The sequence below is a fragment of the Lynx canadensis genome, chromosome B2 (assembly GCF_007474595.2).
Source record: "Lynx canadensis isolate LIC74 chromosome B2, mLynCan4.pri.v2, whole genome shotgun sequence".
Lineage (NCBI taxonomy): Eukaryota > Metazoa > Chordata > Mammalia > Carnivora > Felidae > Lynx > Lynx canadensis.
In genome coordinates this window covers 35,783,099-35,797,943 of record NC_044307.1, presented here as the reverse complement: position 1 = coordinate 35,797,943, position 14,845 = coordinate 35,783,099, and the positions used below count along the sequence as shown (strand labels likewise).

General features: G+C 41.8%; 1 protein-coding gene across 6 annotated transcripts in view; it reads right to left on the bottom strand.

Annotated features, from left to right (window-relative positions):
• The window catches only part of CB2H6orf89 (chromosome B2 C6orf89 homolog), a 45,876-nt gene that overhangs the window by 16,982 nt on the left and 14,049 nt on the right, over positions 1-14,845 (bottom strand). For 5 of the 6 annotated variants that reach the window (XM_030315390.2, XM_030315389.1, XM_030315391.2 and 2 more), the window contains 2 exons: positions 12,873-13,080; positions 11,971-12,184 (listed from right to left, as the gene is read on the bottom strand). In XM_030315390.2, the coding sequence (XP_030171250.1) occupies positions 11,971-12,184; positions 12,873-13,080 (422 nt within the window). Of the gene's footprint in view, positions 1-11,970; positions 12,185-12,872; positions 13,081-14,845 lie in introns of those variants that run through there. The other variant, XM_030315395.1, reaches the window with a different exon arrangement.

Here is a 14,845-nt window from a genome sequence, read left to right as displayed (position 1 = left end):
CAAATGAATTACAAAGTATGGTCACTGCTTAAAATCTATAGAGGACACCCCCCGCAGGCACAGATACCATTAAAGAATACATTAAGAAGGTGCCTGGGTGGCTCAGTCCATTAAGCATCTGACTTCAGGTCAATCTCGCAGTCCGTGGGTTCAAGCCCCACATCGGGCTCCATGCTGACAGTTCGGAGCCTGGAGCCTGCTTTGGATTCTGTGTCCACCTCTCTCTCTGCCCCTCCCCAGCTTACCCTCTGTCTCTGTCTCTCAAAAATGAATAAAATTTAAAAAAAAAAACAATTAAAAAAAAAGAATACATTAAGAGCCTCATATGATACACCTCAGGCAGATGGTGGACCTGAGGACCCTCACCCCTCACTGCTCATGAGTCACTGGATGGCTCGAGCCTCTCTCCATGCTGGGCATAAAGAGGGCAAGACTGGAGGGAAAGAGCATTATTTTATTTCTCCATGTAGATAAAACATTAAAATAAAAAAAAAAGGTGCCTGGGTGGCTCAGTCGGTTGAGCAACCGACTTTGGCTCAGGTCATGATCTCACAGTTTGTGAGTTCAAGCCCCGCGTCAGGCTCTGTGCGGACAGCTCGGAGCCTGGACCCTGCTTCAGATTCTGTGTGTCCTCCTCTCTCTGCCCCTCCCCCACTCATGCTCTGTCTCTGTCTCAGAAATAAACATTAAAAAAAATTAAAAAAAAAAAAAACAGCTTTATTGAGGTTTAATTCCCAGACCATAAAATTCATTCATTTAAAGTGTACAATTCATTGGCTTTTAGTATATTCACACAGTTGAATAACTATCACCATTATCTAATTATAAAACATTTTTATTACCCTAAAAAGAAACCCCATGCCTATTAGTAGACACTTCCCATTCTAACCCCTCTGCCGCCAGCCCTAGGCAACTACTCATCTTTTAGTGTCCGTGCATTTGCATATCCTGATATCTCAAATAAATGGAATTGTACAATATAGGGTCTTTTTTGTCTGGCTTCTTTAATTTAGCATGATGTTTTCTGGGTTCATCCATGTTACAGTGCATATCAAATGTTCTTTCCTTTCTATTGTCAGGTAATATTCCATTACGTGGATATACTACATTTTGCTTATTCATTCATATGTTGCTGGACATTTCTACTTTGGGGCTACTACGGACAATGCTTCTATGAATATTTGCATACAAGTTTTTGTGTGGACATGTGTTTCCAATTCTTCTGTGTACACACCTAGGAGTGGAATTACTAGGTCACTTAATAACTCTGTGTTGAATTTTCCAAGGAACTGCCAAACTTTTCCAAAGCAGCTGCACTAGTTTACATTCCCATTATCTGCATATCTTTTTTTTGAAGAAATGTCTACTCAAATCTTTCGCCCATTTTCAATTGGCTTATTCGTCTAATATCGTACGGTAAGAGTTGTAGACAATAAAGTCTTGAATAAGAAAAAAATGAGGAACTTGCGCTACTAAGTATAAAAACGTATAGCAGCATTCTATAAAGCTACTGTAATTCAGAAAGTACCGTCAATCCTCATTATTTACAGACTCTGATCTGTGAACCTGCCTACTCTCTGAAATTTATTTGTAACCCCAATCAATTCCTATGGTGATGCAGAGGGGCGAACTCTAGCTGAGGTGGAAGGAGACAACACTCTACCTTTTTGCTTCACCTTCGAACTGTAAACGAGTGTCCTTTTGGCTACTTGGTGCCACGGTTTTTGCATTCTTATTGTGGTTTTGCAGTTCAGAATGGCTCCCAAGGATGCTGTGTGTTTGTGGGGACGGGGTATATGGGAACTCTCTGCACTTTCTACTTAACTTTGCTATGAACCCAAAACTCAACAAATAGTTCACTAATTAAAAAATGGCCTCGGAGCACAGTGCTAAAGTACTCTCTAGCGCTCCTAAGTGCAAGCAGGCTGTGATGTGCCTTCCAGGGAAAATACATGTGTTGGGTAAGCTTTGTTTAGGCAGGCGTTATAGTGCTTGTTGACGTGAATTCAGTGTTAATGAATCAACAATATATATTAAATAAGGTATCTTTAAACAAAAATATACATGAAACAAAGTCAGGTATTCATCACTTGATGAAAATGTGCCCAGAGACTCTCAGGAACCTAACTCTGATTTTCCCTAGGGGCAATGGGTCAGTAATTAGTAATTACTAATTAGTAACTAGTGCAAACACTAATTCAGTGTCTGCAGGGACTTCATAAAACATAACTACAGAAAATAATGAGAATTGACTGTATCTTCTTATAAAGCAACAAAAAGTTTGCATAGACTTTATGAAACATAACTATTGCAAATAATAAGAACTATGTTCTTATAAAGTAACAGACAAAAAGTTTAATAACACAGAATAAAGAATGCAGTAACAAATCCGGCACAGACACACACACACACACACACACACACACATGAGAATATTCGATTTGTGATAAAGGTCAATTTCAATTCAGCGAAGAAAGGATGGATGCAATAAATGATGTTGGGACAATTCACAGTAATTCACAGAAAAATAAATATAAATGGTCTATAAAACATATGAAAAGATATCCAACTGCAATAATGGTAAAAAAAAAATACATCTTAAAATAAGATACCATTCTTTAGTTTTCTAACTGGCAAAACAGTGACAATATCCAGTCCTGGTGAGCAACATATACTGTTAATGAAAGTTGGTATAAGTTTATGAAGACAATCTGGGTAGTACTTATTAAAATTGAAAATGCCCTTTAACCCAGCTATTCTAAGAATCTCTTACAGGAATAATAGTATATGTATATATGGGGGCACCTGGGTGGCTCAATCAGTTAAGCATCCAACTTCGGCTCAGGTCATGATCTCAGTTTGTGAGTTTGAGCCCTGCATCAGGCTCTCTGCTGTCAGCACAGAGCCTGCTTCAGATCCTCTGTCCTCCTCACTCTGCCTCTCCCCCATTTGCATGCACACTCTCAAAAGTAAATTATTTATTTATTTTTTATTTTTTTTTTCAATGTTTATTTATTTTTGGGACAGAGAGAGACAGAGCATGAACGGGGGAGGGGCAGAGAGAGAGGGAGACACAGAATCGGAAACAGGCTCCAGGCTCCGAGCCATCAGCCCAGAGCCCGACGCGGGGCTCGAACTCCCGGACCGCGAGATCGTGACCTGGCTGAAGTCGGACGCTTAACCGACTGCGCCACCCAGGCGCCCCAAAAGTAAATTATTTAAAAAAACTTTTTAAAGGTACGTATATATGAATGTCCCAGGTGCATTTTATAACAGCAAAAAACCCCAAAAAAACAAAAAAACAAAAAACTAGAAATTTAAATTATGGAATAGTCACAGAATGGAATAGTATAAGATCCTGAAAAATGTGTATACTGGGTTGAATAGTATCCCTCTCAAATTCGAGTCTTTCTGGAACCTCAGAACGTGACCACAATTGAAAACAGAATCTTTGCAGATGTAACTAATTAAGATGAAGTACTACTGAAGTAGAATGGGCCTTAAACCTAATCTAAATGGTATCCTTATGAGAAGATAAGAGGATACAAAAGACATATGGAGGAAAGATGGCCATGTAAAGATGGCCGCAGAGACTGGGGTTCTGCTATCATGGCCAGTGGATACCAAGGATTTCTGGCAATCACCAGAAGCAGGCAAAGAAGAATCTTCCCTAGAGGTAGTACAGTCTTACTGAGATCTTGATTTAGGGGAGAGAGGCAGAGGGAGAAAGAGAGAATCCTAAGTAGGCTCCAAGCCCAGCACAGAGCCCAACACAGGGCTGGATCCCGTAACCCTGGGATCATGACCTGAGCAGAAAACAAGAGCCAGATGCTCAACCGAGCTATCCAGGCACCCCAGATTTACTGTTGTTTTAAGCCACCCAACTTCTGGTAGTAGCTGGAAGTATTTACGCAAGCTACATAAGACATTTCTCTATGTGTGCGTGTGTACCCAAAAGTATATCTATCTGTACGGCCATGGAAAAACTCAGAAGGATGTATATCAAATTATTACCAGGGGTTGGTTTGGTGGAGGAGTTAAAGGGATCAAGAGAAATTTTACTTTATTAAAAGTGTATTTTTATTTTTTATTTTTTTAATTTTTTTTAACGTTTATTTATTTTTGAGACAAAGACAGAGCATGAATGGGGGAGGGGGAAGTGCTCGCTTCGGCAGCAATATACTAAAAATTGAACAGGGGAGGGGAAGAGAGAGAGGGAGACACAGAAATCGAAAGCAGGCTCCAGGCTCTGAGCCATCAGCCCAGAGCCTGACGCGGGGCTCGAACTCACGGACCAGACCGTGAGATCGTGACCTGAGCTGAAGTCGGACGCTTAACCGACTGAGCCACCCAGGTGCCCCTAAAAGTGTACTTTTAAACATAAAAAGCTTATACCTTTTTATTGTCTTTGTATGGGTTTTATGTATTTTTCAAATATAAATGTCTTTGGAGGCCATGAAAACTTATGAAATGGAGGGTTCAGTCATCTTAAGAAGGCAGGCCTCTGGAGAGGTACTCTACAAGGAGCAGAGACACTGGCCAGGCTGGCGTCCAGCAAAGGAAGAGGTGGAAGTAATGAGGAAAAGGGATCAGTGGAATGGGGTAACTTATGCCATCCATCTGAATTAGGGGAGCCAATCTTCAAAAGGAAGAGCTACTTTTGATTTCTCTACAGCCCTGAGATCACCAAGGTGGATAAAGAAAGTGTTTATATTTTGGTGGGAAGGGACTGGGGAATCGCCAGGCAGTGAACTGTCTGGGTGTGTATGGGGTGTGTGGTTGGGGTGCTTCCTCCCCTTCCCATAAAATGCCCCAAAAAGGAGAAGTACCCAGACTTCCAACGTGGCCTCTATCTTTCCAGATAGGATGGCTTCACCTGATATGTTCGCTATACAATCGGCTGGAACCATGATAGCACAAAGTGAGCAAAATCCCATCCTGGAAAACAGCCAGCGGCACAGAGCAGACCATTCCATGCCACTCCAGGACAGAGCTCTTCTCCGGCCACCTTACCTGCTGCATGTGCCTTCTTTCCAGCCTTCCCTCTCTTTCTATCCACTCTTCCTGCAGCAGCAGACAAAAAGGCCCATGGAAGTTGGATGGTAACTTCCTAACTTTCTTTTAATGTCCAAGGTTTCTTTGCTCCAAAAAAACCTCCTTATAGGGGCGCCTGGGTGGCTCAGTCGGTTAAGCGGCCGACTTCGGCTCAGGTCATGATCTCAGCGGTCTGCAAGTTCGAGCCCCGCATCAGGCTCTGTGCTGACAGCTCAGAGCCTGGAGCCTGTTTCAGATTCTGTGTCTCCCTCTCTCTGACCCTCCCCTGTTCCTGCTCTGTCTCTCCCTGTCTCAAAAATAAATAAAAAACGTTAAAAAAATTTTTTAAAAATAAAAAAAAACCTCCTTATAATAGCTATTTTAAATTTTAAAAAAGTGTGACAGAGAAGTGAAACCCCACATATTACACACATACACTGGAATATTACTCAGTTATAAAAAAGAATGAGATCTTGCCATTTGTAACAACATGGGTGGACCGAGAGGGTACTGTGGCTAAGTGAAATTAAGTCAGACAGACAAAGATGAATACTATATGATTTCATTTACATGTGGAATCAAAAAAAAAATAAAGGGGGCGCCTGGGTGGCTCAGTCGGTTGAGTGTCTGACTTCGGCTCAGGTCATGATCTCACGGTTCGTGAGTTCGAGCCCCGCGTCGGGCTCTGTGCTGACAGCTCAGAGCCTGGAGCCTGCTTCAGACTCTGTGTCTCGCTCTCTCTCTGCCCCTCCCCTGCTCATGCTCTGTCTCTCTCTGTCTCAAAAATAAATAAAAAAAAACATTAAAAAATTTCTTTTAAAAACAGGCAGCAAGAGACTCAAAAAAACAGAGAACAAACTGATGGTTGCCAGAAGGAAGGGGGAGGAGAGGTATGGGCAAAATGGGTGAAGGGGGCTGAGATACAGAGTTCCAGTTATGGAATGAGTAAGTCATGAGGATGAAAGGTAAAGCATAGGGGATACAGTCAGTTGTACTGTATTAGCCTTGTATGGTGACAGATGGCAGCTACACTTGTGGTGAGCACAGCATAAAGTGCAGACTTGTCCAATAACTATGTTGTACACCTGAAACTAACGTAACATTGTAGATCAATTATACTTCAACTTAAAATTTTTTTCATGTTTATTTATTTTTTGAGAGAGAGACAGACAGCATGAGCAGGGGAGGGGCAGGGAAAGAGGGAAACACAGAATCTGAAGCAGGCTCCAGGCTCTGAGCCGTCAGCACAGATCCCGACGTGGGGTTTGAACCCGAGCCATGAGACCGTGACCCAAGCTGAAGTCGGATGCTTAACAGACTGAGTCACCCAGGTGCCCCTATACTTCTATTTTAAAAAATGGACTCTAGAGGCACCTGGGTGGCTCTGTCAGGGTACGACTCTTGATTTCAGCTTAAGTCATGATCTCGCGGTTCATGAGTTAGAGCCTTGCACTGGGGTCCATGCTGACAGTGCAGAGCCTGCTTGGAATTCTCTCTCTCTGCCCCACCCCTGCTCACACATGTGTGTTCTCTCTCAAATAAACTTAAATATATATATATATATATGTATATATATATATGTATATATATATGTATATATATGTATGTATACACGTACGTGTGTGTGTATGTGTGTGTATGTGTATATATATACACACACACACACATATATATATACATATATATATATATATTTAAGTGGACTCTAAACGTGAGACTTTAGGTTAGTCAACCCCCTTGCATATCAAGTTTCCTCATCTTTGGAAGGGACAGAAAAATGGTAACTACCTCTGTAATTGTTGTAAGGACTGAGAAAATACACAACATAGTACATGGCACAGTGCCTCCTACACAGTAAGTGCTTGACATATTTGTTATTATCACCTCAAATTTTATTTGCAAATAAAATAGTAGGGCATTTTCTGAGGTCCAAGCAGTTCATCTCTGGGCACTAGCCTAGACTCTGCTTTGGTCCTCAGTTCTAAGTCATTGAATGATCTACTCCTAAAACCACTTGATGTTGCTGGATCTACTCCAACCTTCCCTTGAAAGGTCATGGATATGTAAAGTCCCAATTATGCAGTACAGATACAGAGATACACTTTTCCATTGTATATGAGACTATCTCAGACCTCCTCAGCATCAAAAGGTGTCATAATTAAAAATTATAAATGCCTAGGGGCGCCTGGCTGGCTTAGTCGATAAAGCATGAGACTCTTGATCACAAGGTTGTGAGTTCAAGCCCTGTGTGGGATGTAGAGATTACTTAAAAATAAGATCTTTCAAAAAAAATTCTTCTTTAATGTTTATTTAGTTTTGAGAGTGAGAGACAGAAACAGAGTGTGAGCAGGGGAGGGACAGAGAGAGAGGGAGACACAGAATCGGAAGCAGGCTCCAGGCTCTGAGCTGTCAGTACACAGCCCGAAGCGGGGCTTGAACCCACGAACCGTGAGATCATGACCGAGCCAAAGTCAGACGCTCAATCGACTGAGCCACCCAGGTGCCCCAAAAATAAAACCTTAAAAAAAAATTACTGATGTCCCAAGTAAACAAATTGGGCCTAACATGCAGGAGCCTGGCTTGGCTGAGGGCAAAGATAGCAGACAGTGAGTGTGGTGTGATGGAGAGAACACCATACTAGAATTAAGAAATAAAGGTTTGAGTGCCAGTGAGGCATTTTTAGCTGGGTGAACAAGTTACTTCACCTTTCCTGTCCTCAATTCCCTCTTTACAAAACAAGGCTATGTACTAGATCAGTGCTAAAGTTCCTCTTTAGCTCTAAGACTCAGTGATTCCATGGAAGGATGAAAGCCAAGAGGATGGCTGGTAGGATCAAAGTGGACATAAAGATATGAGGTCGGGACTGGGGGGGACTAAGAATGTGACTGTGAAGGGAAAACTATGGGTTAATCAGATAAAGGATTAAGTCAAACAAGTCACACATTACACATAAGGCTGTAGACTGGGAAGATGAGCTGGGCGGAATGCCTAGGAAAAGACTAGTTCAGGAAAATTCTAAAGGGCCAGGGCCCGGAGGATGGTTTATCTTTGGACATGCAATGCCAGCCAGAAAAACCTTGTTCTGGGCACCAGGGAGTGGAAAGGAGGCATCTGGTGAGCTGAGAGAGAGTACAGAACTCCCAAATCAAACTAAAAGCTAGATTCTGTGGGTATAGTGTATAGCGACACCCTACTCACAGCAGAAGCTAAGAGCTCAGACTGCGAGGATAGGATGGGTTTGAATCATGGTTCCATGACTTAGTAGCCTTAGAACCTCGGGCAAGTGACATAATGTCACTGTCCCTTGGTGTCTCCATCCTTAAAACGGGCATACAACCAGAACTTCCCTCACAGGGATAATGTAAAGATTAAATGAAGCAATATATGGAAAGCCCTTAGAGCGGGGCCTGGCATCTGGTAAGTACTAAATAAGTGTCAGCTTATTTATTTTCTGCTGCAGAGTGGGAGGCTGACGTGAGTCACTATGGAGTCCCTCCATTCTTCTCATCAAGAGAATTCAGGAGCAGGGTTTCCTACCCAAGGCTGAAACCTAGAAAAAGAACCCCACCTCTGCTGCCTCTTGTTCCCTGGGTGGAGTCAAGAGGAGAAACTACCAGAGGTCAGGTATTCACCATTGCTCCCAGTGCCCTCGGTCATTCCCAAGGCGCCACCGCAAGGAGTGTCAGATGTTCCAGGGGCCTTTGACAGGCCAGCCCTTAGGAAACAATATGCTTGAGGGCTTTCCTTTAGGGAGCTGAATCTGCCAGGCCATGTTCCCTCTACATTTACTTCAAAGGTACTGCTAAGTAATTCTAACTAAAAGGCAGTTGTTCATTGGTACCATGATATCAGGAAGGATAATTTTTTTTTTCCTTTTCTAGCCCTCTTACAGGCCCAGCAGTTCCTATTTCTTGTACCTAATTCTCCTCCATATGTTTCTATTTATCCCTTATATTATTATGTATTCTTCAGTTTCCTTCCAAATGCTATGCAAAATGCTATTAGTTGTACATGCCCACAGCTTCCCAGAATGATCACACACAAGAATATACGGTGCATCAATATCCACACTGGTAAGTAAAAGCAGCACTTTAATAGTCAACAACATTAAAGAGCTAAAAACCACACCCTTCCAATGCTCTCTCTTTACAACTGAGCTCCAAGAATTCAGTTTCCACCTGCAAGGCAAAATACTCATTTGGAGTGAACCCAATAGTTAGGCTTACTGACAAGACACGAAGGTTTCTTGAATTATTAGACTCTGATTTAGAGAATGAGCAATAGTGGTCCATCAACTGTCACTTCCTAACTCAATAGCCTAAGGAAATTTCCCTTACAGGACAGGGAGAAACAGAGTAACTGCCATCAATTTGGTCCTAAAAACTGCTGACTTGATCTCTGTGTGCCAAAGGGCAGAAGATGCCTTTAAGGAGGCAGTGAGAGGAAGACAGGAAAGGAGGCTGATGCGTTGATGCGTGTGAGGAAGCAGCATCAGGCTGGCCTGACAAGTTTCTCTGGGTCTTTCCCCCATGTGCTCTGGACCTTTCTGAGAGGAGTTGGAAACATCACTTTTTTTTTTTTTTTTTTTTAAGCTTTGTTGATGACATTTCAAAAATACAAGGAAGTTATATCTGGAATTAAAAACTCTATACATATGAGCTAACTAAAAAAAAAAAAAAAAACAAAAAAACCAAAAAAACCCCACAAGGCTTTTTGCTTTACAATGTTCCCTTCCTCTGATTTTAGCATAATTTTGAAAATCTTTCCATAATTTCCTCAAGTGTACAAAAATAGCTTTCAAAGGAGACTCAATACAAGGGATTTTTATGACTGATTAGATCTTGGCTTAAAGAGTGACATTATAGAGGTGCCCGGGTGGTTCAGTTGGTTAAGCGCCTGACTCTTGATTTGGGCTCAGGTCATGATCTCATGGTCGAGGGATGAAGCCCCATGTCAGGCTTTGCACTGGGCTTGGAGCTTGCTTAAGATTCTCTCTCTCTATCCATCCCCAGCTTGAGCTCCCTTCCCTGCTCTCTCTCATACTCTCAAAAAAAAAAAAAAAAAAAAAAGTTAAAAAAGAGAAAAGAGTAACATTATAAAGTATAGCTTCCACTAGGAAATTTTTTATGAACACAACACTGAGAAGAAAGCATGCTTCCTAAACAGTTTAGATTCCAGTTATGTTGGAATCTAAAGGTTTCAGAACAGTTACACAAAAACTCCCATAATACACTTGTGAAATTAATTTCCATATTCCTTTATCTGGGCAAATAAGATGAATACCACCAAAATAATAAAATGCAGGGCACCTGGGTGGCTCAGCTGGTTAAGCACCTGACTCTTGACTTTGGCTCAGGTCATAATCTCACAGTTCATGAGTTTGAGCCCCACATCAGGCTCCGCACTCACAGCGTAGAGCCTGCTTGGGATTCTTTCTCTCCCCCTCTCTCTACGTCTCCTCAGCTCAAGCGCTCTCTCAAAATAAATAAACTTTAAAAAATAAAATAAAATAAAATGCCCTCTGTTCTTTCTCAAAAAGCAAATTTCAGGGGCACCTGGGTGGCTCAGTCAGTTAAACATCCAACTTCAGCTCAGGTCATGATCTCGAGGTTCATGGATTCAAGTCCCACATGGGGCTCTGTGCTGACAGCTCGGAGCCTGGAGCCTGCTTCAGATTCTGTGTCTCCCTCTCTCTCTGCCCCTCCCCCCCATTCGTACTCTGTCTCTCAAAAATAAACATTAAAAAAAAAAAGGTAAATTTCAAGTCTTATCACACGTTACAATCTTCGCAAAAGGAAACTCCTCAAATGGTATGTCAGACCAGAAATTCCTGTGCTCCCACTGATACACTGTTACTAAATTTTTTTTTTTTTTTTTCAACGTTTTTATTTTTGGGACAGAGAGAGACAGAGCATGAATGGGGGAGGGGCAGAGAGAGAGGGAGACACAGAATCGGAAACAGGCTCCAGGCTCTGAGCCATCAGCCCAGAGCCTGATGCGGGGCTCGAACTCACGCACCGCAAGATCGTGACCTGGCTGAAGTCGGACGCTTAACCGACTGCGCCACCCAGGCGCCCCCACTGTTACTAAATTTAAATGTTTCTTAAATTCAACTTATTGGCAAAACTGCCCACTTAGGAGCACTAAGCATACTGTGAGGCAGAGAAAACACTATACTGAAAGAGTAAGACAAAGTGGGACAAAAACCCAGCCCACCAGGCTAAGGACTATTCGAGGATCTGGTTAAAAGCAAGCTGGACTCAGATGTTTTCAATAAATCAATAGCTATTTATTAAAATATCTATTATGGATAGGGATCACAGGAGAGAAAAGGGTAGAATAAGACACACTGAAATTTTCCTTATAAACAAAAATACTCATCCCCACCATGTGTGCTTTGGAATCAGGGGGTTTGAATTTGGTTCCCCTAGGAGTGTTTTTCTGGCAAGTTTCTTAATCTCCCTGAGCCTCAGTTCCTCAATCTGCAAGACAGGGACAACAAAACAAAAACAAAAAAACAAAACCCAAAAAAACCCCTATCAAATAGAGTTTTAGTGGGGACTGAATTAAATAAGACAAAATTGAGGGGTGTCTGGGTGGCTCAGGTCGGCTGAGTGTCCGACTTCAGTGCAGGTCATGATCTCACAGTTTGTGAGTTCGAGCCCCGCGTTGGGCTCTGTGCTGACAGTTCAGAACCTGGAGCCTGCTTTGGATTCTCTGTCTTTCTGTGTCTGTCTGTCTGTCTGTCTGTCTCTCTCTCTCTCTCCCCCTCCCCCGCTCAAGCTCATTCTCTCTCTTTCAAAAATAAAAACAAAAAAAATTTTTTTAAAGACAAAAGTGGGAAAGTGTCTCTCATTAGATGTCAGTACATGTTATTTCCTTTCCCACCATACACTGTCAAGAACACCGTGTAAGTAGTAAAATGCAGGATTCTACCTGGAAAGGGTCTGTCTTCATCACCCCCATGCAGAGGAACTCCCTTATTTTCTGGCATATACTTCTTGGTAATGGGCAAGGACATCAGCCGAATGTGATGGATGAGTGAGCGCCAGGTGTGAGCTCCAGAAAGCACCGGTTCAGGTGGTAATGGGCTGAAAGGTTGAATCACAAAGTAGGCAGTGAGCAAGATTAATCCCAGGGTTACAAGGACCTATAAGGAAAGACAGGAAAAGGATTAATAATTGTCCCAGCAAACAAAATACTTTAATGCCAAGAAAAAAAAGAAAAAAAAACAAACCAAAACCCCCAGCCTCTTCCATTATTTTCACTGTGCCTTAGGAACTAATCCATTTTCATAAACAAGCCATTTACGTTCATTTTTTTTAACCTTTTATGGTTTCATTTTTAAAATTTATTTTTATTTATATTTTATTTTAATATAATTTATCGCCAAATTGGCTACATTCACTCCTGAATGAAATACATTTAAAGTTTGAGAACTATGAGAACTGCAAGGCTCACCAACCTTCTTCTTCCTTTTGTTTTTTTCTTTTTTAAGTAGGCTCTATGCCCAGAGTGGGACCTGAACTCACTACCCGGAGATCAAGAGTTGCATGCTCCACCAACTGAGCCACTCAGCACCAGGCTTCTATGGGGCTATGTCCTCCATTAAAAAGTATACACAAATACAGTTTAATTATAAATATATAGCTTTCATCATGGATATTTAACAAAATGGGTCAAATTTCCTAGTAACTCATGGTAACAAGAGCAAAGGCCAACTTATTCATAGGAAAACTAAGGTTAGATGGTAGAAGCAGTCAACAGTAAAATTTGGGGAGAAAGCTGAAGAGTTTGTGCTCTGTTTAAGGAATCTCCAAGTCAAAACACGTTTTTACCTTATACACGGCTATAAGGAGAGGATACTGGGGTGGTCCCCTCTGAGGTTCATTCTTTTCCAGCAGCTGTCTGATAAATTTTTCAATTGCCTTCTCTGACATGCCACATTGATGGCCTGTCTGTCTCACCAAATCAACAGTCTCTGAAAGTTTGTCATAAATGCTGAGCTCATTGGCAGCAAGATCCATGTCTTCCAATACAAAATCCCTGAGAGAAAGAAAGTAAATGTAAAAAGAAAGATGGTTTCTTTAAAATACCTTCTTCCTCAAAGTTACTTCCTTTTTTTTTTTAATTTTTTAATGTTTTATTTATTTTTGAGAGAGAGAGAGAAGGAGCAAGCAAGCAAGCAGGTGAGGGGCAGAGAGAGAGGGAGACACAGAATCCGAAGCAGGCTCCAGACTCTGAGCCATCAGCACAGAGCCCAACGCGGGGCTCGAACTCACAAACTGTGAGATCGTGACCTGAGCTGAAGTCAGACACTTAACCAAAGCAGAGCCACTCAGGCACCCCTCAAAGTTACTTCACTTAGAACAGAGCTTCATGGGGAAGGACCAGCTTCCTGTTTTCCCCAATCCACTGCAAGCCAATGCTTTTGTAGAACATAACGAATGTCTAGATTAGGTCAAGTTAGTACTACACAGCTTTTAAGTGTTCCTTAATTGTGGGCTGGTAACACAGTTTACTGGTTCACAGACACTTTGAGGAGCGCTAGTCTACAGCACAATAAATCCCTAATGGGACTCTGAAACACTAGTGCCAACCAAAAGGATTATTGAAACCAATCACAGGAGGCCTGCTACTGGCAATTTACTTAAAAAGAAATGCAATATGGAGTGTTGTTGATCCATTATTTCTTTGCATTTGTATTAGATATACCTTTTAGCAACACAGGAGGAACTAAGCACTGCAAGATTTACTACGGGGAACGTACTGACACGTTTTACTACTGGCAGAGCAAGAATTTCAGGCAACACAAAAACCACGGCACTGGGACTGTTCAGACCTTGCAGGCTAGAGTCCTCATACTTTTCTGCAAATACAGTTTTAGACAATAAAGAGCATTTTACTTGTATTTCATATACTTGAAAGACCTAAGATCTTTAACTAATTTCAAAATTCAATTTGTTCTCATAGTTACTTTAAAGCCAAACTGTTTCACAGCGGCCACAGAAGAAAAGGTAGAAACTAAAGTGGCAGAGTAGAATACTCTCTTGTAACATTTGTAACATGCAATCAAATCGTTCTTTTTAAAAAATGCTTGTGTTGTAAGACAACATCTTCTGTCACTTACCAAAGGAAAAACAGTGCTTGGGATTTATGCTCTTTTATTGGTCTCTTTTTCCCTTACATGTAGAAGTCGTCTTATTTCATATATGTCACGCCCAAAGTGCTTCTAACCCCAGAAAGCACTGACGTGGAACAACTCTTATTTTTTCAGTAAGGAGATGCTGCCACCTGTAGAGCCAAGGACAACGGTCTTGCAGCTCCTGCAGCTCCGTGGAGAAAAGCAAGCACCTCAGCCTATCTCCCCTTCCAGCAGCACCTCCTGATACTGACCGTTTGGTCCTCGGTAGGACTATTAACCCTTTAGTTCACTAGCTCTTAAGTGTGCCTCCACACTGGAGTCACCAGAATTTTTAATGAATGCTCATACCAGGGCCTCAACCCAAACCAATTAAATAAAACAGTATCGGATTTCCAATGGTGAATTAACAGGCAGGTAATCTAGACTGAGGAATTGGTTGGGGAGGGGCGGGAACCCCCACACGCTAAAAGCCTAAATCCCTTCCCCAAACTCTTTGCTCTTGCTCAGACTGTGTTTTTCCTAGGCCACATAGGCTTTCATTTCAAGGTTCAGATAAAAGGATGGTGTAAACTCAATTTAAAAATGTGTATTTTCAACAAATGGTGCTGGGACAACTAGATATCCACATGCAAAAGAATGAAGTAGGACCCTTCCTTCTACCATACA